Raw genomic sequence first — 22,872 nt, forward strand, 5'->3', positions numbered from 1 at the left:
ACTTGCAAAATTAAAAACAATCTGTCATTGCAGACCTAAAGTAGAAGAGACCATCGTGTGTCTACCATTCAAGCGAAATGTTTCCACTTGATCTCACAGTCAGATTTTGGACAGGAAAGTGAGATTATGCATGGAAAACCATGGGAGCGCCTTTTGTTTAGGGTTTCAGTGACCACAGCTGAAGCAGCCACAGGCAGCCCAGATGAGAGGCAGAGTAATTGAAAGCAGCTCTGCATGAGGACAGCATGACATCAGTCGAGACCGCAGCGCTAAATAAGAGAATTTTTGAAGAGTGTTACTGGAACAGTCCAAAAATAGGATCTTTCCTTGTTGGTGTTGAGACTGAAATGTCCAAATGTGTCTCCCAGAATCAATATTTATATATAAAGGTGACACATTTAGCACCTGTTAATTTACTTGTCTTTTTTTTCCTTAAAATATTTTTTTTCTTAAATCATTTGTTTTTTTTACTCTTTCTGTGTTCAGGCCTCCCTCATCCATTTGCCATCACAGTGTTTGAGGACAGCCTCTACTGGACGGACTGGCATACCAAGAGCATAAACAGCGCCAACAAATTCACCGGCAAGAACCAGGAGGTGATCCGGAATAAACTGCACTTCCCCATGGACATCCACACCCTGCACCCCCAGAGACAGCCTGCAGGTCGGTGCACAGCTGGAGAACAAGCACAGTGCTTCCTGTTTGCACTGGTTTCTGTTCCTCTGGAGTGAATGGTTCTGCTGTTAGCAGCAACACTCCAGACTGGCCGAGTCTCACGGAGTCTGTTTATTTCTGCTGCCCAGTCAAAGACTGGTTTTGAAATGGTTTGAGTTATTGGTTAAATACATGGGTCCTTTCATCCATCCATCCTCTCTTCTGCCTTTCATCCATTCATCCTCTTTTCCTCCTTTCTTTTCATCCATCCATTCATCACTTCCTCCTTTCCTTTCATCCATCCATCCTTTATTCCTCCTCTCATTTAATCCATTCATCCTCTCTTCCTCATTTCCTTTCATCATCCATCCTCTCATCCTTCTTTCCTTTCATCCATCCATCCTTTCTTCCTCCCTCATTTCCTTTCATCCATCCATCCTCTATTCCTCCTTTCATTTAATCCATCCATCCCTTACTCCTTTCCTTTCATCCATGCATTAATTTACTTTCTTTATATTTGTCCTTTCATCCTTTTTCTCCCTTTCATTTCTTCCTTCCTTCCTTTCTTGTCATCAGTCTTTTTGCAGAGAGACAGCAGCGTCAGTAACTCTTCTATGCTGCTCATTTCGCACGTCCCATTTTTCTGTGCATGTTTTAAAAACTGGTCTGACGTTGTTTTCGTTGCCTCCTTGGTCTGCATCAGACCTGCCACAGCTCGGCGGTCAGTTTGGTAGCCGGGGTGCTCAGTTCTGTTGACGGGGTGGGGCACCCCGCTTGTATAATGGTAGGGGAAACACTGGAATCTATGCAAGCATCAAAAATACACCTCTGGCTTTTAAGAATCACAAAAACTAAACTGGAAAGGGGGTTGAGACATTTGTGACAATTCTGCAACTATTTAACAAAAAATTGTCGCAACATTTTTTGAATGTTCAAAATTCAGGTCTATTAATTAAACATGGACATGTGTGGCAGCTACAGAAACATCAGAATCTTGGCCAAAAGCTCATGAAAATGTTTATGATCACCAAATGCAGTTGAAACTACAAACGGTTAAATCAGCAAATAAACAAATTGTGCAAAATGATTCAAACATAAAACTGAATCTCAGCTGTTCACCTTACAAAATAAACGACTGAAATCAGGAATCTCAGAAAAGTGTTTTCACCTTCCGTCTTCATTTTCTGTGAAACAATAGAATCTGCTGTGATTCTTACACTTTTAATCAAATCTCATGTGTGTTAGCTTTATTTTGACACCAACAGGTTTTAAATAGAGTTTGCAAAAGCTGAGAAAAGCTCATTAATTTGTGTCAGGGTGCAGTCCTTTTTAACATTTTCATAATTGTCATAGCAGCAGATAAGCATCTAATATTTTTCAACTATAGCTGTTATGAAACTTTATGGATGTTGAAGAGCATTTTTACTCTTACTGTGTCAGAGGAGTGAAAACTGGCCTCAGTCAGTGGCTAATTCACAGATGAAAGAGTGATTTGTGTCTCTGGTGTCAGACCCTGTGGTGAACTGGCCAGTGGAGCAGTGACAGCAAAGTCTTGTGTTCTCTGATAACAAACTCTGTTTGAGTTGACATACGACCAAGAGAAACTTTTGGTTTTCATACTGCTGAACAATATTGTAACAGCCTGACACTAGAGTGAACTGTGAGCCGCCTCGGTGCTGCCAGCGGGAGTTCAGGGAGATCCGTTTGTTTCAGCAGAGGTTCTGTCAGTCGTGTGAGCTCACGTCTGTGGAAAAGGCTGAACAAGACAGAAACACTTTGGTTCTGTTAATCTATGAGGAGATGTCACGGAAGTGTACTGACTACAGGAACGTTTTTCAACCTGAAGGCATGGACTCACTCCTAACATCATACGACTCAGATCCACTATCCAAGGCCAAAGAGCGGGACACATCCTCCTAAAGACACTAAACAAGCTTTCTCATGACAAAAGCCAACATTAAACTAAGGAGCAGGTCTCAGGTTTCATCTATCCAACACATGAGCATTTAATCCTGAGCCAGATTCACACCAGTTTGCACCTTCGTGCATCCAAACCGTCTCATGTGGACCAGACCAACACAGACCTTTATGACCTTTAGAGTGATTTTAATATGAGCTTAGCTGCAGGTTTGAAACTTGGCACTTTTCAAACAGAATTAAGATAACTCTTCAGATGAGAAGCAAATGCCTTAAAACAACAACAAAACAAGCTCAGTTGCCTGAAAATGATAAAATTCATAGTTTTGCTATATGACTGAGAATCTTCACCCAAATACATATTCTGTTATTTTGCAGCGTAGGATAATGTCAATGTCAAATTCTGGTATAAAAGATGGTGAGTGATATGCATTTCTATAAAGTAGGCTATGCCTTTGTTTTAAAAGGAACCTTATATTGTGGGGCTATTCAACTGGTGGCCCGGGGGCCGAAGCAGGCCCACAGGTGAGTTCATTTTTAAATACAACTAGATTTTAAACCCAACATTTTTCAGTCAGGTCATCTGGACAGTTTCTTATTTGTGCTGAAACGTTTCGCCTTCGATGCAGTCTTGTCAAACTGGTTTCTTGTCAAACTGGTTGTTGTTTTCAACCAGTTTGACAAGACTGTCAACAAGGAAGAGGGCCGGCAATGGAGGAGGGGCGTACCAAAGAGACCATCTAATCACAAGCAGAACTGGTTTGTTCCACTTTGGAGTAAGCTGTTGGGGGAAGAATCAGTTTTGTTGTGTGTTTCCTTGACTGATGAAGCCTTCTGGATTGAAGGCGAAACGTTTCAGCACAAAAAAAGAAACTGTCCAGATGACCTGACTGGAAAATGTTGGATTTTATACCTGGATTATTGAGCATGGACTTTGTTGTAGATTTTAAACCGTTAAACAAATTTACTTAATGACAATAATTGCTGGATGTCCGGCCCCTGAGCCTCTTGGCTTTCAGTAACTGTGCCCCCCTGAGCAATTTAGTTGAATAGCCCTGTTGTATGTTGTTGTTTTTTTAAACACCAAGAACTCAAATACATTAAACCTATAATGGAAATAAGCGTTCCCTGTTTACTGTCTGTTAGGGTTAGGCGTTGTCTGAATTTGAACGGTTCCGATTTCTCATTTCGATTCTTTTTAGAGGCAGGGTTCAAAGAAGTTTGCATGGTTTAAATAAACTCGCTAACCAGAGTTCTTTCTGGATGACATAGTTTGAAATTCAATTCTTTGAACGTTTTACTTTTTATCAACTTTACTATGAATTTCTCACTTGACTATTTTCAACCAGTATATAAATATCAAACTTATGAACTTGTCATTTGTCTATGAAAAATTACATGAGGTAACGTTAGCATGGTATTTGCATTTGAGATGTCCCACCACTATTTGTTAGCTTCCTTAATAAATATTTTATATTGGACCTATTTTATTGTTTTACTTCATTCTGACTGCAGCGGGTGATAGATAAGATAAAACTTTATTGTCTACCACAACTGTGGCATAAATTCTCCTTTGACACGCTCTACATTCATCATACATACACAAGAACCAAGAGTAGAACATCATAAAAACCATAGGCTGAGTGTTGGAGCCGGAGGAGGTAGTGGAGGTTGACTGGCACAGCACGTCAAAGACGAGGCACTCTGTTACTTCTACACCATGAAGCCAGAGGTGTTTAATCATCTTGGTCGTGCACCCTCCTTTGCACAATATAATCTTATTACAAGTGTTGCACTGAGCTGACTGGTCATTTCTTATATTAAAGTTAAGCCACACTTTAGATCACCACTGCACACCGTCCATGGTTGCGCACACACTGTCTGTTCATTCTTCTTCGTTGGTGTTCGGCGACTTCTTCCTGTCAGTGGACTAGGTATCGAAAAATTAGCACTATGCTGTGAGAATCAGAGTGTTAGTCAGGGTTCCAATCGATTCTCGAGACTTGATGTCCAACCCTCCTGTCTGGACTGTACTTCTTTAGTTAACCTTTTTGGGGATTTTTTTTTTTTTTTTTAACAGACATCAAAATGACACAAAAAATGACGGGGAAATTTCTATGTCTCACTTTGGAAAAGTCTGCACGTTTAAAACAGGAAATGTACTGTACCTTCCGCCTTAAAAGTCACACCGCCAAATAAGTCGCAACAGTCCAATAATGGCTAATAAAGTGGAAAAAGCATAAATACGTTGCTTAGCCTTATAAGTCGCACCTATTATGCATCACTGCCGACCACCCGGAAACGCGGGTTGTGCCAAAAATCGATTGGCTGCCAAATGGCGGCCGCTGGAGCATGCATGGGAGGTCTTTAACAAGAATTTAACAAGATTAACACTTAAAAACAATTGTTTGTTTGCTCGACATTATAGTAAAGGTGCGTCTCAGTTGAACTTTTCCTTAATAAACGCACTTTAATGGTCATACCAGTTGCATTTTGCCTGAGCAGCTCAGCAAAACGAAGCTCCAGGAGTTCCGGAGTGAGACGAAAGTGGCTTGGTATGGCAAGCCAAGTGTCTCATTAATGATCACTTTTACCTGCTAATGAGACACTTGGCTTGACTTGGAAGACCCTCTAACGGCTGAAGATGGTAGTGTTTAATATTTTTCACGTCAGAATGAATGAAATCATCAGATCTCAGCCAAAAACTGGTTTATAAATACTTTGTATGTGAAAAAACGTAAATCAGTCGCTTTGGACTATAAATTGTAGGACTTGCTATTTAATGCAAAATGATGCAACTTATAGTCTGAAAAGTACGATATATAAAACATTTTAATAAGACGTTTTACAAAATATATAATATTTTTGCCTTTTTTTGTTGTTGTTGCCAATGTCTACACAAGAAAATTACCAGTAATTTGCATTAGACAAGATTACACAAGTGGGGAGGTAGATAATTTGCATGAGAAGCCATGCAACATTGGTCATGGTCAAACAACAACAAGAAGCGTTCCTAATGATGAAACCGCTGCAAACTGAGTGTCTGACTGTTTATTGTAGGTGGCAGAAACCGCTGTGGCACCAACAATGGAGGCTGCAGCCACCTGTGTCTTCCCAGCAACAAAACCTACACCTGCACCTGTCCCACTGGCTTCAAGAAGGTGGATCACTACAGCTGTGCCAAGAGTGAGTTCCTTAACTATTCATTTTTATATGATATTATCAAAAGGATGATTATTTTATCCTTTATATTTAAAAAAAAATCAACATATTTTATATTATTCATTAAATATTCTAACCATTTAAAGGGATAACTGAACCCTAACTTTACCTGAAACCATGTGTCCTGCTAACTGGTTAAATATTAAATTATAAACTTATCTTTTTTCCTCTTCATGTCTTTGACCTCCTCTGACGTTTGTCTGTGAAGCTTGACTCGTAAAATGCCCCAAGTTTAGAAACTACATTGAAAATGTTAATCCTGCGACACACACTTAATCGGATCAGCCTGTGAGTTGAGGTGTAAGCTGTTGAAGCGAATATTAAAATAATAAACATCTACATAGAAAATTAGAAATTTGCTCAAAGTAAAATGTGATTTTTAACTAAAGAAAACTTTAAAATTAAAGATTTTACCGTGACTTGTTTGGTTACCATGTCCTGAAATATATGATACAAGTTTTCAATTATTGCTTTTTTTTTCATTACGTCGTTGCTCAACTCAAATAAGAGTCATCTGAGTCTTCCCCTCCCTTTGGTTTTAAAAACATCTTTATTATGTTCTTATTCCTCTTTGAAATGTATGTGAGATTTATGGCATTAATCAGCGTGTTTGACTGAATGTTCCCTCTAAGGGCTGCTTGATGTTTTTGTGGTGGTGCTGTTCTGCTTTGTTCACTGTTGACTCCACTGTTAAACCTAGAAGACTGACAGAAGACCTTTGGTCTTTAATCAGGTCTTGACAAGTTCCTGCTTTTTGCCCGAAGGACGGACATCCGACGAATCAGCTTTGATACCGAGGACATGTCCGATGATGTCATCCCTCTGGCTGATGTGCGCAACGCTGTGGCGCTGGACTGGCACGACAAAGATGGCTACATTTACTGGACGGACGTCACAACCGACTCCATTAACAGAGCACTGTGGAACGGCACCAAGCAGGAGGTCAGTGATATCTAAGGTCTAAACTCTGCACTGCTTCTCATCCTTTTCAAGGAAAGCAGCTGAAAACAGCTGTTAGTTTATGCTATATCACCCTCTGCTGGGACTCACTGCAAATTGCTACTTCAAATTCATGTACCTTAGGTAAAGATTTTTCAAAAAGCTTAATATGTATATTATGTAGAAAATGGTCTGAGTGTTGTTAAACTGTAAATGTTGAAATATGTCACCAACATCTTTTTTTGTTTGTTGTTTAGGTGGTGGTGGATACCAGTTTGGAGAGCCCAGCAGGACTGGCAATTGACTGGGTGACCAATAAACTTTATTGGACCGATGCAGGTAAACGATCCCATTTCCTAAATTCTTAATTCAATTCAATTCAGTTTATTTATATATTGCCAAGTCACAACAGAAGTACTCTCGGGGCACTGAACAGAAACATTCATACATACCCCATTAGTAAAAGTTCTCTATCTAAGGAAGGAAGCCAGCATTGAGTCGAGTCTTCACTTCGTCACAGTCTCCCATCCTGAGCAAGCACAAAGGCGACAGTGGAAAGGAAAAACTCCCTCATAACAGGGAGAAACCTCCAGCAGAACCAGTCATCTGCTTTGACTGGCTGGGTTTGAGAAGACAGGAAGGAGAAACAAACGAACGTAGAATGGCAGGTCCAGATGTACTTTCTATAGGAGGAAAGACAAAAAAACATGTTAAGATAGAAATAATTACAAGTACAAAACAGGTAGAAGTACAAAACAAGTAGAGCAAGTAAATGCAGCAGCAGAAAGAGGAAATGTGGTAAATTTGCCTTCCAGTGTCTAAGCATGTAGTAGCATAACAGGGATAGCTCAGGAAACCCAAGCCAACCCTAACTATAGGATTTATCAAAAAGGAAAGTTTTAAAACTGGACAATGTGTCAGCCTCACGGACAGAAACTGGAAGTTGGTTCCACAAGAGAGGAGCCTGATAACTGAACTGCTTCATAACGGCTTTAGGAAACTCTAGGAACCACAAGTAAACCTGCAGTCTGAGAGCAAAATGTTCTGTTAGGAAAAAAATGTAACAATTCGATCTGTAATATAAGATGGAGCTAGGTTGTTGAGAGCTTTGTAGGTTAGAAGTAGGATTTTTTAATTCTATTCTGGATTTGACAGGGAACCAATGGAGAGAAACTAAAACTGTAGAGATATGATCTCTCCTACTAACTCTCGTTAAAACTCTGGCAGCACCAGTCATGTATCTTCTACCGTATTCATTATGCACAGCCACCTGCATGAAACGTGTTCTCAGATTGTTTTGGGTATCAGGTACAGATCGAATCGAAGTTTCAAATGCTGACGGGAGCATGCGGACCGTTCTGATTTGGGAGAACTTGGATCGACCCAGGGACATTGTAGTTGATCCAACTGGAGGGTAAGAGATCTAAGAAGGTTTAGAAGTTTTAAGACACCCACAAGACACTACATAAACATTTTATATGTTGTTCTGTCTCTATAGTTTTATGTACTGGACTGACTGGGGTGCCAATCCAAAGATCGAGCGTGCAGGGATGGATGCCTCTAATCGCATTGTCATCATTTCATCCAATCTGACATGGCCCAATGGACTCGCCATCGACTACGAGACCAAACGTCTGTACTGGGCTGATGCAGGCATGAAGACTATAGAATATGGCAACTTTGATGGTTCAGACAGACAGGTAACATGTTTTATTCTCACAAAGCTGGTGTTTTATGTTAAATAAAATGAAAAAATCATCACTTATATCAGGTGTTACCATTTTTAGGAATGCTTTGAGCTTTGTATTACTTTTCAAACGCCCGCTGAAAGGCGGACGTGCTATGGTATAGTCTTCGTCCCTCAGTCCATTCTTACAATCGTAAACTTTCTTGTCCAGCCGATAACTTCTGATCTGCTCAAGATAATTTATATCAATGTTATCCATAATGCATCATCACTAGACAAAATGTCTTGTATACCTTCCATCACCCCAGTTCCAAGGTCAAGGCCACAAATCAAGGTCAAAGTTACAAGACCTTTACTTGTTAAAGCCATTGCTATAGATTACTGTATAATAGTTTGTTGACAGATGTATATTATGTCGTATGTTGTACTCGTGTTATCAATTAGGTTTTGATTGGCAGCCAGCTGCCTCACCCTTTTGGACTCACTGTACATGAAGACAAGCTGTACTGGACAGACTGGTTGTCCAAGAGCATCCATAGTGCCGACAAGCTCACGGGTTTGGAACACCACACGCTGGCCGAAAACTTGGAGAATCTCATGGACATTCATATGTTCCATCAGCACCGCGAGACAGGTTTGTATCAGCATTTTACTTCACATTTGGTGCAGTCAGCGTATGAACCGTTTTGTCTCTGCAGAGTTTAAGAGCTCATGACTCGGGTGCATTCTGTGACTTCATTTAAAAATAAATAAATTAATCCAATATTCATGTTGATACTACTTGTAGTTAAGCACAGATGTTTAGCCGAGAGGGTTAATTGGTACAAACTTAAACGTTGTCGTTTATGATTGATGTTGGAGGGTATTTTGTATTCCCTTAGGAGTTTTTCTGTTTGTTGAATTGTTTGCTCGTTTGTTTCTCCCCTACCTTCCCTTTTCTTTTCCACTGAGTATACATTTGGATTAGGTCAGTGGGTGTTCTGAGTCTGTGTGTGTTTCAACAGTGCACAACCCGTGTTCAGTCAGTAATGGAGGCTGTAGTCACCTCTGTCTCCTGGCTCCTGCTCCCATGGCTTCTAGCTGTTCCTGTCCCACTGGGATCAACCTGCAGAGCGATGGAAAGACCTGCACTCCTGGTACAGAAACACCTCCGGTGTCATCCTAGTAGCGTTGAAATAAAAGCTGAAAATGTTGACTGAAAACGACTTTTCATAAATCTGATCAGAAATGTATCCAACTGATGTTTTTCCTGGATTATTGAGCACATGCATCAAGATGTATCAAACTGATCTCCAAGATTTGTATTTTTATCAGACATTAATAATCCATGCACATTTCTATATTTAATCTCCAACAGATATTAAAAGAGAAAACAACAAAAACAAAACAAACAAAAAAACAGGAGAAGCATTAAAATAATTAAAAACATTTGGAATTATGGTATAAAAAAAAAAGTAGACACAATTATTCATCTGTGTGTCTGCAGGGATGAGCAGCTTCCTTATCTTCGCTCGGAGGACAGACATCAGGATGGTATCTTTGGATATTCCTTACTTCGCCGATGTGGTTCTAGCCGTCAATAGCTCAATGAAAAACACTATTGCGATCGGCGTCGACCCCAAAGAAGGTTTCTGCATATTTTCAAAAATGTCAATTATCTAAGGGTCAAGTAAAAAATAAAAAAAATAATAAAGATGGAGCCCTTACAAGTATATGTGTCCCGTCTTGCAGGAAAAGTCTACTGGTCTGACAGTACTCTAAAGAAAATCAGCAGAGCCAATATCAACGGATCAGCGCAGCAAGACCTCGTATCTACAGGTAGAGGACAGTGATCGTGTTACAGCAGCTGGTTCTGCTCTCTCCTGGTGTAACGACTCCAGCTTTGTGTCTCTCTGAAGGACTGATGACAACCGATGGGCTAGCGGTGGACGCTGTCGGCAGAAAGATCTACTGGACTGACACAGGAACTAACCGCATTGAAGTGGCCAACCTGGATGGTTCGATGAGGAAAGTTCTTATCTGGCAAAACCTGGACAGCCCACGAGCGATTGCCCTCTACCATGAGATGGGGTGAGGAGCTGCTGAAGTGTTCTGTATTTGTTGCCATTTATCTCTGATAGTGTTTTGATCTTATAATTTCAACTTAACAGTCTTTCAGTCTTCTTGTGTTTATGATGCGTTGGTTGTTATTTGTTTAGTTATATGTACTGGACAGACTGGGGCGAGCATGCTAAGCTGGAGCGCTCGGCGATGGATGGATCAGACCGTGTGGTCCTGATTAGTAACAACCTGGGCTGGCCTAATGGTTTGGCTATTGACACGGCAGGATCACAGCTGCTGTGGGCCGATGCTCACACAGAGGTGAGTAATAACTGCACTGGAACAGAACCATCATAATCAGACAAAGATCCCCATCTGAGGATAAATAGCGTTGATGAATGGAAGTTTACGTTATGGCTACACTTAAAGCATTTTGCTTCTAATAGAAGGAACTTTTCTAAATGAGTCTAAAGAGACCGTTTTAATCACTTTCTTCACAGACTAAGACCTCGTCCACACAGGTTTTGTGAACACGCAGAAGCATTTTATTGTTTCAGCCTCGTCCACATTGCAGCAGCGTAGGAGCCTCTAAACTGGCTCCTGAAACTGGATTCCAGAGTGAAAATATCGAAACACAACCTTTTGTGTGGACAGCCTATTGATGCTATGATGTCATACCTTTGGCACAAACAACTGCATTAAGTGTCTCTTCTTTTGGCTTTTCCCTCTTCAGGGGTCTCCACAGCGAGTCCTCCTCTTCCATCTCCCTCTGTCCTCTCTCCAACTACCTCCTTGTCTCTAACTGCATCCATATATCTTCCTCTTTGTCTTTTTCCTGCCAGCTGCATTTCTAACATCCTTCTACCAGTATACCCACTGTCTCTCCTCTGGACATGTCCAAACCATCTCAGTCTGGTCTCTCTAACTTTATCTCCCAGTTGTTCAACCTGTGCTGTACCTCTGATGATCTCATTCCTAATCTTATCCATCCTTGTCACTCCTAAGGAGAACCTCAACATCTTCATTTCTGCCGCTTTCAGTTCTTCTCCAGTCTTTTTGTCCATGTCTCTGTCTCCAGACCATACAACATAGCTGGTCTCACCACTGTCTTGTAAACTTCTCCTTTGACCTTTGCTGACACCCTTTTGTCACAAATCACTCCTGAAACTTTTCTCCATCCACTCCATCCTGCCTGGACTCTCTTCTTCACCTCTTTACCACACTCCCCATTTTCCTGGACAGTGGACCCCAAGTTCTTGAAGTCCTGCACCTTTGTGAATAATGTAAAAACAAAAATATCAGCTGTCAGCAATACTAAACCGAATACTGCAGGAAGAAATTACAATATGCATCAATTACACATGTAAAGAATGTGGAAAGTTGAAATGGTTTTAAAAGACAGACACTTGCATACAAAATATTTACCTTGATGTGCTTTGAACATCACGAGGAAACCTTCCAGTTTCTCACTGTTATCTCTTATCTTTTATTATTAAAATGACTTGACTCCCAGTCATCTCTTCCAAACTGCACTTCTCTCCAACACTTATTTAATATTGACATTGTTTATTAAATATCCAGCCTACCTAGTGTGTGCAAGCTCTATTTGCATGCTCGTGGTCTTGTTTCTTGTTCCCGGTGTGTTTCTGTGGCAGCGTTGCAGTGCCACATGCAGGCCTGGCATAGTTACTACAGCATATTGGTGTGTGGATGAAAACGTTTCTAGGAATGGGGCCATGTTTACAAAAACATAAATAAAAACAACAACAAAAAATGTTTTTAGGGAAAAAAAAAAAAAACCTTTCCTGTGTTGACGAGGTCTATGTGTATTAGAAATGTTAGTTATATTAAAATATAAATCTTTTTGCAAATAAACTTACAGCTGAAACCTAGAAAGTGTTTGAGATGTTTCTAACAAAATGCAGCAGTCTTGATTTTCTCAAGTATAAATGTAGGATATGTAAATGTTAACTAATTCTAAATGTGTATTAGAAATCGGGTATCATCTGTCTCCCCTGCAGCGCATCGAAGCTTCTGACCTAAATGGACAGAATCGTCACACTCTGATCACTCCTGTCCAGCACCCGTACGGTTTAACCCTTTTGGGATCCCATATCTACTGGACTGACTGGCAGAGCCGCAGTATCCAGAGAGCGGACAAGAACTCCGGAGCCAACACCATCACAGTGCGAGCCAACCTGCCAGGCCTGATGGACATTCAAGCTGTGGACAGGGAGAAGGCGACGGGTAAGACTCAGGACAGGACGTTGCTTTTGTTTACCATTTTTAAAATGTAAACAATTGCTTATTAGTAAAGATTTGTTTCAAATGGTTGAGAGAAAGTTTTACAGCATGAAAATATGGACTTTCAAGTCTATTTAAGATGTTTTTGGGGGACTGTCTAGTAAAGTAGCCACCTATTATTATCCACCTGAAGAGGGTCTTGCTCTGCTATCAACTTTAATGCAGCCCAAACCACAATGTGTTTTATCAAAACGACTGGCTCAGCACCGTGATATGTGCTTTTACTTTTATTGGTGTTTCAAGTTACCATGGCAAAGTACCATCATTTGCAAACAAAGACGCCATTTTTCTCATTGAAAAACACCGACAGAACTCAACAGCCTCAAACTGCCACAGTGAGGTCACTTGACCTCAAGTGAAGAGGTCTCCCAACAACTGATTGACTTTTGGAGCCATTTTGACTCAAGATGGCTGCCACAGCTACCTCAGAAAACTCAAACTTCCTCATAACTCTGTTAGATATTGAGCTGAAATTTGGTATGGTCATAGCAGAGAGCGAGTTGTTATATCACATGTTTTGGCCTACAAGTTGTGTTTTTTTTTGCATAATTTGCATGCCCTGTGACTTATACGCTAAAGCTACATATTTATGGATTTTTTCCCATATTTATAAACCAATTTTGGGCTGAGACATGACTGTTTTCATTCATTCTGACTGAAAATGTTGAACAATACCATTTTCAGCCACTAGATGGCACTTGAGTAGTCTGGCATGCCACTGTGTCATTTAATAGGTAAAAGTGGCTATTAATAACACAATCGGCTTGCCATAGTCTTCCACCGTCGTCTGCCTGGAGCAACCGAATCATCTTCATTTTGCTGCTCCACCCCGGCGAAATGCAGCTGATTTGACCATCAAAGTGCATTTATCAATCAATCAACCTTTATTTATACAGGTAAATCCCATTGAGCCTCGAGGACTCATTTACAAGAGAGACCTGATTTCAACAAAGAATGATGACAACAATGGACAACAGCAACAACAATAAGCAATTATAAAAACTCATACTACAGTTTTTTTTTTTTTTTTTTTTAACAAATAGGATGGCTAAAAGGAAAAAGGTAACAAAACCAAAAAAACAGCTAGATTCCAAGACAAATGTATAAAACTAAAAACAGGAACATGTCAGCATTGGACCCTGCCAGGAGTCCAACAGATTCTTAAAGCCACTTAGAGAGGTCAAGGTCGAGAGCTTCAAATCTTTTTGTAAGATATTCCAGGAAACAGGAGCGGAGTAGGAGAAGGCCCTTTTGCCTAGTTCAGTCCTCACTGAGGGAACACTGCAGGTAATAATGTCCTGAGAGCGCACTCCGTAGCTGCACTCACGCAGAGACATGTAGGAGGAGATGTATGAAGGCAGCAGACCAAGAAGTGATTTAAAGATGAAAATGTACCAGTGAGAGAGTCTGCGTGAAGTTAATGATGTCCAGTTAACCAGTGAATACAGGGTGCAGTGGTGGGTACGATAATCACAGCCAGTTATGAATCTTAGTGCACCATGATAGACAGCATCCAACATCTGCAGGGTTCTTGTAGGAGCGTTCATGTAAATAATATCACCAAAATCAATTGAGGGAAGGAAAGTCACAGATACAAGGCGTTTTCTAGCATTCAGGGTTAGACAGGATCTGTTTCTGAAAAAGAAACCCAGTTTAATTTTCAGTTTCTTTACCAAGTTTTCCACATGAAGCTTAAAAGAAAGATGTGAGTCGACCAAGATACCCAAATATTTATAGGAATCAACAAACTCAATGGGGACACCATTTGAGGATAAAATCGGAGGAAGAACTGCTGGGACCAACTTCCTATTTGAAAAAAGCATCCCTTTGGTTTTTTCGGCATTTAGGACAAGTTTGAGGTGAAACAAATCAGTCTGGATGTAGTTAAATGCAGATTTCAGAAGCTGGAAAGCCTTAGCAACAGTTTTAGCTCGACAATAAACAACTGTGTCATCAGCATAGAAATGTATGGATGCATTAGGGATGTTTTTACCTACATTATGTATGTAGATTGTAAAGAGGGTGGGTCCTAAGACTGAGCCTTGTGGTACACCATTGTTGACTGTTAAATAACTGGAGGAAGTACCATTATGTTGAACACATTGCCTCCGGTCTGAAAGATAGTTAGAGAACCAACCAATGGTGTGATCTGAGAAACCGATTTCTGAGAGTTTATGACACAAGATGTTATGATCCACAGTGTCAAAAGCTTTAGACAGGTCTAAGAAAAGTGCAGCACAATAATCTTTAGCATCCAGTGCTTCAACAACGTCGTTAAGAACCTTCAGTGAAGCAGTGGTTGTGCTGTGTTGTTTCCTGAAACCAGATTGATGTGGAGGTAAGATGTTAAATGAGTCCAGGTAATTTTTGATTTGAGAGTTTATCAGTTTTTCTAGAACCTTGGCTAAAATGCAGAGTTTAGAGATTGGTCGATAGTTGTTCAGTGAGGTGGGGTCACCTCCCTTCAGCAAAGGAAGAACAAAGGCTGTTTTCCAAGTGTCTGGGATGGAGTTTTGTCTTATGGAGAGATTGAAGATGTGGGTCACAGGGACTGTGATGATATGAGCAGCCATTTATTAAGTAAAAGTTCAACTGAGACACACATTTACTATAATTTCAAGCAAACAAATAATTATTTGTAGATGTTAATCTTGTTAAATTGCGAAGAAATGCACAGAGGCTCGTCCCTCTGCGTGTTCCTACTTCCGCGAATCAGGTTTTGAAATGCAGCTGATTTGACCATCAAAGTGCATTTATTAAGCAAACGTTAGACTGAGACACACCTTTACTATAATTTCAAGCAAACAAATAGTTGTTTTTAGGTGTTAATCTAATTAAATTCTTGTTAAAGTCCTCCCGTGCACACTCCCGCGACCGCCATTTGGCAGCCCATTGATTTTTGGCATAACACTGGTCCACATTTCTGGGTTCTTAGCGGTGACACGTAACAAACGTGACGTACACGGCGAAGCGACATATTTATGGATTTTTCCACTAGACATATTTGGAGTGATGCGACTAATCGGGCGGTGCAACGTGTACGACTGAAAATATGGTACATTTGGTCGGCTGTGGCTGAGTGGTTAGAGCAGTAATCCTCCAGTGGGAGAGTTGGGGGTTCGATTTCACCAGCAGTCACATGTTGAAGTGTCCCTGAGCAAGACACTGAACTCCTCAATGCCTCCGATGTGTGTCCCATCAGTGTATGAATGTGATAAAGCTCTGATTATTCTTTGTAGAGATCTAGTAGAGTGCTGTATGAATGGGTTATTGAGGCACAGATTGTGTTGTAAAGAGCTTTGAGTGTTTTGATAAGATAGAAAGGAGATATATAAATACAGTCCATTTAATTTCCTAATGCAAATTAAAAATTGAATATGGCTGCCTTGGCTAAAAGGGAAAAAATATGATAACTCAGCTATTTTAAAGCTGAAATTTGGTGTGGTAGTACCTGACAGCGATGCTCAACACATTCTGAATTCTGAAAATGCAAGATAGCCACCAAAGCAAATTTCAAACAGATATAACTCACAGTTTTTTAGAGCTTCAATCCCTAAAAGACTCTAATTGCAAATCAAAAATCCAAGATGGCCACCTGAGCTAAAAAGGAAAAATTCTATAAATCAGACATTTTTTTGAGATATTCAGCTGAAATTTGGTGTTGTGGTAGCTGAGTGGACCCCAACACTTGGTACTGTCAGATCAAAAATGTAAAATAGCCACAATGTGTCAGCCCCCATCAGTTTCTCCAGGAACTTTACTGTTTTATGATAGAAACCTACTTGTTTCCTTAAAAACACAATCTGTAAGCACTTCTTTGCATCAGCCGTTCGCATTGTTCCCTTTTTAGGTTTTAATAAATGCAGCAAAAGGAACGGAGGTTGCACTCACCTCTGCCTGCCTCGTCCCAACGGCACTTCCTGTGCGTGTCCCACTGGCATCCTGCTCAAGGGCGACGGCAGGTCGTGTGACGACTCCCCCGAGACCTACTTGCTCTTTTCAAATCGCGTCAGCGTACGCAGAATCTCCCTGGACACGAGCGACCACACTGACGTGCACGTACCCGTGCCTGAGCTGCACAACGTCATCTCGCTCGACTACGACAGCGTAGACGGAAAGCTTTACTACACGGATGTCACCCTGGATGTGATCAGGTGAGCCATGATCCAAGCATGTTTTAACTTTACTGTAGTTCTGATTACATTGTTGTTGTTTACCTGTTTTTATTGTCACGTAGAAGAATATTAAGATGAAGAAGATGTTTGGACAAAGGTGCACATTCTTAATACAGTTTCCATGTTGTGCTTTAGGCGGGCAAACCTGGATGGCAGTGACATGGAAACGGTAATCAGCCAGGGTTTGAAGACCACAGATGGTTTAGCTGTTGACTGGGTGTCCAGAAACATGTACTGGACCGATACTGGACGCAACACCATCGAGGTGGCTCGCCTGGATGGAACGAGCCGCAAAGTTCTGGTGAACAACAGTTTGGATGAACCTCGAGCCATCGCAGTGTTCCCAAGCAAAGGGTAAGAGTGAGGGAGCTAACCGAGCTCGTCCTACACCATCAAACATGTGCATTTAGAGAAACTAGCCGCTAGAAATGGAATATAATATTTAACGATCGGTGAAAATTAGAATTGTTCTTCAATGTGAACTTGCTGTTGTTTCTCCTTGTGTCTCTGTAATGTTGATGTGGTTGCAAAAAAAGACAAAAGAAATGAGCCTGATAAGATTTAGGTCATTTGTTTTCCTGCCAGTTTGAGTGGGACAAAACAATGAAGAGGCTTCTATTTATTTATTTTGAACAGACAATAAAAAGAAAAAAACAAACAAAAACAAAATAATAATAATAAGACAACTAGTCATGCCAGTTGACATGCAATTTTACACAATTTGTTAGAAAAGGAGCACGTAGAAGATAAAGTCTGTCATATACATCAATATCATTTTAGTCTCCAACACCAAATAAACCTTATGAGACTCGCACATTAAATAACGCTTAAACATCACATTCTCGTTGTTGAATGTTCAATTATTTACACATTATTAATATCAACAATAGCATTTTTGGTCTTTGAGACACCCATCCATGACAACATTTTCCAATAAGCTCATTTTTTATGCTTCTTTTTAAGCTGGTTTGTATTTGTACTTTGAGTTCATCATTGAATCCATTCCACAGATCTAGTGCACACACTGATATACAAAAATTATTTTTAGTTGTTCTGACATATTGTTTTGTTTTTTTTATTATTATTTCCTCCTTCTTTTAAATTATAACCCCCTTCTCTGTCACAAAACATTTTTTGGATATTGTGTTGAAGTTGACAGTTTCTTACTTTGAGCATAAATTGTATAGTTTTGAATTTTACAAGGTCCCAGAATTTCAGTACATTTGATTTTTAAAAAATTAATGGATTTGTATGTTCCCAATATCCCACTTTATGTAATATTCTGATTGTTTTTTGTTTTTGTTTTTTGGATTGTGTACAGCAGTTGTAAGTTTGTTTTGTATTTATTGCCCCAAACTTCCACACAACTCATATATGGTACAATGAGAGTATTCTATAAAATAGAGATTTGTAGTCCAGAACAAATCTTATTCTCCTGAAAGCAGCAAATCACGTTTAGATTTTACTGTATTAGTTGTAATGTATAATTTAAACCACTAGATGTCACTGTTGTCTCACACAATGGAAATACACTATGCTCAAAAAGAAGCAATAAGGGAAACATGAAGTAAAAGTTCTGTTTTTGGAGTTTATTGCAGCAACATAAAAGCTGCGAAGGCCTGTTGTAATCGTAGTGTTTATTTATTTTTTTAAATCTTTCTTTCATTCCTGTGTAACTACAGTTCTCATCAGTTCTGCCATATGTCTGCAGGTTTCTGTTCTGGACTGACTGGGGCCACATTGCAAAGATTGAACGTTCCCAACTGGATGGATCCGATCGTAAAGTTCTAATCAACATGGACCTGGGGTGGCCCAATGGCCTCACTTTAGACTACGACACACGAAGGTCAGAAGCAGAACTGCGTGGCTGCCTTTAACACAATCTGTGAATTTAATTAGACGTGATGAAAATATTATTCATCCAAGGTCCCTTAAAGGTCATCGTTAGAATAGATTTTTATTCATCTCTTTATTTTACACTTTATTTTACGCTCAAAATAATAGTTATTTTAAATAATTTTACAAATGGCTGTCAAACATTACGTTTAGAAAGAGTCCATTTAGGCTAGCATGTTGTGAAAAAGGAGGAAGACGGTTTAAAAATCAGAACATGTAAGATGTTTCCTTGGTCTCCTACTTATCCTACACCTCCCAGTTTAATAGTTTTGATATAAATCAATACATCTGTAAAGAGTGACCGTATGCGTGGGAATAAAGATAATCATAATAAAGATAAATCATCCCAGATATTGTTAATATGGGCAATTACTATTGTTAAGTGAGGCTCTTTCTAACATTCTGTTATTACACACATTTACTTTCTACACATCATTTTATAGTAAGATGTTAAAGTATGATTAAAGTATGACAATAATCTTGTGGAATTCTAGGAATGTATTATGCTATTGTTCTGAATTTTAGAAACCGTTATTATTTTATTGTGTGAATGTTTATGAAGCATTCACACTGTGATCCATTTTTCTTCCGTACGTGATTCAGCACGATTCTCATCCTGCAGTTTTCAAGCTATATCAACAAATCATAGATCAAAATGTTCAGCTCTTTCAGGACAATCCTGATTGGTATTGGTGCAACTTTAGCTTTTTGAAATATTTAGCCTTTTCTGACATTTTTTTCTCTCATCGGAAATGAATTGAGCTCATTTTACATCCTTCAAATCTTTAGATCTGTTTACCTTTTACTGCTCCTTTCACATTGTGTCCTGCTTCAGCTTCTTTCAACTTCCATGTGCATATTTAAACTTTTTTCAGCTATTTTCAGCAGTTCTTTAGCTGTTTTGTGCTCCCTTCAGATTCTTTCTGCTAACTACAACATTTATGCGCTTCTAAATTCTTTCTGCTAATTTCATCTTTTTATGCTCCTTTCAGCTTATTTCTGCAAGTTTCAGCTTTCTCTACTATTTCAGCTACTATATAGTATACTATATATTTATGCTATGGTAATTTAAGCTTTTTCAAATAATTCCACACTTTTTGCACTGATTTCAACTTTTTCCAGCCTAATTCAGCAAAAATATGCTCTCTCCACTTCCTTTTTGTAATTTCAGCTTCTTTCTGCCTTTTTTTAGCTACTTTTCAGCTGTTCTCTTTTTTTTTGCTAACTTCTGCTTTTTTTTAGATAATTGCCACTTTTTGTGTTCATTTCTGTTTCTTTCAGCAGATATATTCTTTCTGCTTTCTTCTGCTAATTTAAGCTTGTTCTATATTTTCAGCTAGCTTTTAAGACATTTTTAGCTACGTTTAGCTGTTGTCAGATAAATTTACGTTTTTCATGGTAATTTCTGCTACTTTCATCCTAATTAACGTCTTTCTGCTAATTTCAGCTTGTTATGCTTCTTTCAGCTTTTTTCTGCTAATTTCAGCTTTATCTGCTATTTCAGCTACTATTTAGTTGTTTTATGCAAATTTTCGATTTTCAACTAATTCCACATTTTTTAGCTCGTTTGAGCTCTTTCCACTTCTTTCTGGTAGGTTAAGTTTCTATCTGCCTATTCAGCTAGTTTTTGCTAACTTCAGCTTTTTTAGCTGATTTCCTCATTTTTGTCCTCATTTCTGCTTATTTAAACCTAATTCAGCAACATTTCAGCTACATTTCAGCTTGTTTTAGCCAATTTCAGCTGTTTTTCAGCAAGTTCTTCTTCAGTAAGCATTTACACTGCATTTTCGCAGGAAATGCAATTTCTTTAGTTCTGCAAGCATTTGATTAGTAGAGCTTTATTTAGACTTTAATAAAAATGTTTGAAAAGGAAGGAAGGATAAATAAACCTTTTGATGTAGGTCTGTCTTATCTGATCTCCCAGTTGCAGGCTAAGAGTTTGAACTTGTAGCCTGAGTTTAACTCTGCATCGAAGCTGTGTTCAACATTTCTACGAGTTCTTCTGAATCTTTGCTGTTCTCTGCAGGATCTTCTGGGTGGACGCCCACTTGGACAGGATTGAAAGTTCAGATCTGAATGGAAAGCTGCGTCAGGTCCTCATCAGTCCAGTGTCTCACCCCTTCGCCCTTACGCAGGTACTCGCCCCACTCCGCCTCACCCTCAGCTCAGCTGTGAGTCGCGGGGCCGACCTTCCCTCCTGGCTGCCTCCTCCACTCCCTGCTCTCTGACTCATCGGCTCATCGTGTGGTTCTCGTGGTTCTCCTTGTCTCTCCGTTCTCCAGCTCATGCTGAACCCATTCAACTTTCAACATTCAACCATTTCTTCGGCTTTCCTTCCACTCATTTTTCTTCCTCTTTTCCCTCCCTCCCTTTATTTCCTCTCACCCCCCACTCCTTGTCTGTGTTTTCTCCTCCTCTTCTTCTCCCTCGTTTCCCCAGTCGAAGCCGGTGTCCTCTCCTCTAACTCCTTTCTCCCGACTCTCGCAGCAAGATCGTTGGATCTACTGGACGGACTGGCAGACAAAGTCCATCCAACGAGTGGATAAACACACCGGCCGGAATAAGGAAACTGTGCTATCCAATGTGGAGGGGCTCATGGACATTATAGTGGTCTCTCCCCACCGGCAGACAGGTAAGATGGTTCTCCTGGAAACTCCTTGTGAAATGAGACCTCAGAGCCCTCTTTCTGTTTAAAGCAGTGGTACCCAACAGTGCTCCTTGAGGAACACCATCCTGGACGTTTTAGTTGTTTCCCTGCTTTGTGTAGTAGTACATATACGAGATATATGCATACAATTTTCACGAGTTCCTCATCTTTCTGACTGTGTAATGTCGTGCATTGAATTTTAACAGAAATGCGAACGAGAGACGTTATTATCTTTGACCCATCAAATGAATGCGGTCATTTATTTTCAGAATCAAAGTTAACATCAAACATTTACATTAATTTGGCAAAATATGAAAATAATAACAGACAAGTTTCACAAATAATGAGCTTCAATCACGCGGCGGTGATTGAGGACTTTGCTTCAGATATTTCTAAAATATCTGTACTGATTTTAAGAGAAAGCAGAGTTTAAGATGAAATGGAGATTTATCTTACAGAGAGATATGTGAGGGAATTAATCTGTTATGACCAGAACGTGCACGCTCCATCAGATATCAGCTGGCCTCCGGTACACTTAGTCGAAAATAGAACCTTCTACCTGGTTGAGATGGAATCAGCGTCGGAGTAGGTTCCTTTCTGACTCTTTCAGCGTCTCCGTGAGAACTGCCAAACCCTCAGAGAGTCGTACGTGGTGTTCAAACAGAAATTATAATCCCAAAACGTCTCTGGATCATCCTGAACGCGTCTGCATCCAAGAGCTCTAACTCCATCACTCTGTGCGCTCTCTAGTTGAACTCATTTCTGAGTACAGCAATACAGCAACCAACAAACTCCAGCAACTCAGCGTCTCAGCTTCTTGCAACTCCTTCAACTCCTTCAACTCCTGCATGAACTGGGAAGTTGCCACATTTTAAATGGGTCGACTTCCGGGTCATTTGAGAGCTTTTGATTGGTCTATGGACCAGGAAAAGGTGTGGTTTGTGATGTAAGATGTTATCATAAGTCAAGGATTGTTTTAGTGACAACAGAAAGATTATTGTAGGACTTCAGACTTCGTGGAGTCTCACACTTATTATCTTCTGAAAAAGTTTAAACATGACATTTTTCTCGGTAAACATTTTAGTTGACCGAAAACCGACCTTTAACATACTTACAAACTTGGCTCATTTCAGACAGAAAATCAAGAAATGCATATTAACCTGATTTCTTCTTTAAATGAGGAATAAAAATCATTACTTACTGTTTATGTAAAATAAAAATGAGTAGTTCTCTTCAACCTGTAAACATTGAGTGAACTAACACAATTTGATTATCAAACATTTGTAAAACAGTGATGATTATAAAAATTGTCTTTTCTGCTTGATTAATTCAAGAGAGAGAGTCACCAGATGGCTCAAACTGTATTCAGATCAATGAAATAACAGTCTCTG

General features: G+C 39.7%; 1 protein-coding gene across 1 annotated transcript in view; it reads left to right on the forward strand.

The window, feature by feature from the left end:
- Nucleotides 1-22,872, forward strand: part of lrp4 (low density lipoprotein receptor-related protein 4) — a 453,372-nt gene that overhangs the window by 421,073 nt on the left and 9,427 nt on the right. Inside the window, exons 6-23 of the mRNA XM_037691992.1 lie at nt 487-663; nt 5,632-5,757; nt 6,527-6,735; nt 6,990-7,071; nt 8,041-8,146; nt 8,231-8,432; nt 8,864-9,053; nt 9,424-9,555; nt 9,906-10,046; nt 10,151-10,237; nt 10,318-10,489; nt 10,618-10,780; nt 12,481-12,706; nt 16,614-16,917; nt 17,074-17,292; nt 18,650-18,784; nt 20,861-20,969; nt 21,322-21,466. Of these exons, the coding sequence (XP_037547920.1) occupies nt 487-663; nt 5,632-5,757; nt 6,527-6,735; nt 6,990-7,071; nt 8,041-8,146; nt 8,231-8,432; nt 8,864-9,053; nt 9,424-9,555; nt 9,906-10,046; nt 10,151-10,237; nt 10,318-10,489; nt 10,618-10,780; nt 12,481-12,706; nt 16,614-16,917; nt 17,074-17,292; nt 18,650-18,784; nt 20,861-20,969; nt 21,322-21,466 (2,925 nt within the window). The remainder of the gene's footprint in view (nt 1-486; nt 664-5,631; nt 5,758-6,526; nt 6,736-6,989; nt 7,072-8,040; nt 8,147-8,230; nt 8,433-8,863; nt 9,054-9,423; nt 9,556-9,905; nt 10,047-10,150; nt 10,238-10,317; nt 10,490-10,617; nt 10,781-12,480; nt 12,707-16,613; nt 16,918-17,073; nt 17,293-18,649; nt 18,785-20,860; nt 20,970-21,321; nt 21,467-22,872) is intronic.

Source organism: Nematolebias whitei, chromosome 2, assembly GCF_014905685.2.
Source record: "Nematolebias whitei isolate Nwh7 chromosome 2, NemWhi1, whole genome shotgun sequence".
NCBI classification, from domain to species: Eukaryota; Metazoa; Chordata; class Actinopteri; order Cyprinodontiformes; family Rivulidae; genus Nematolebias; species Nematolebias whitei.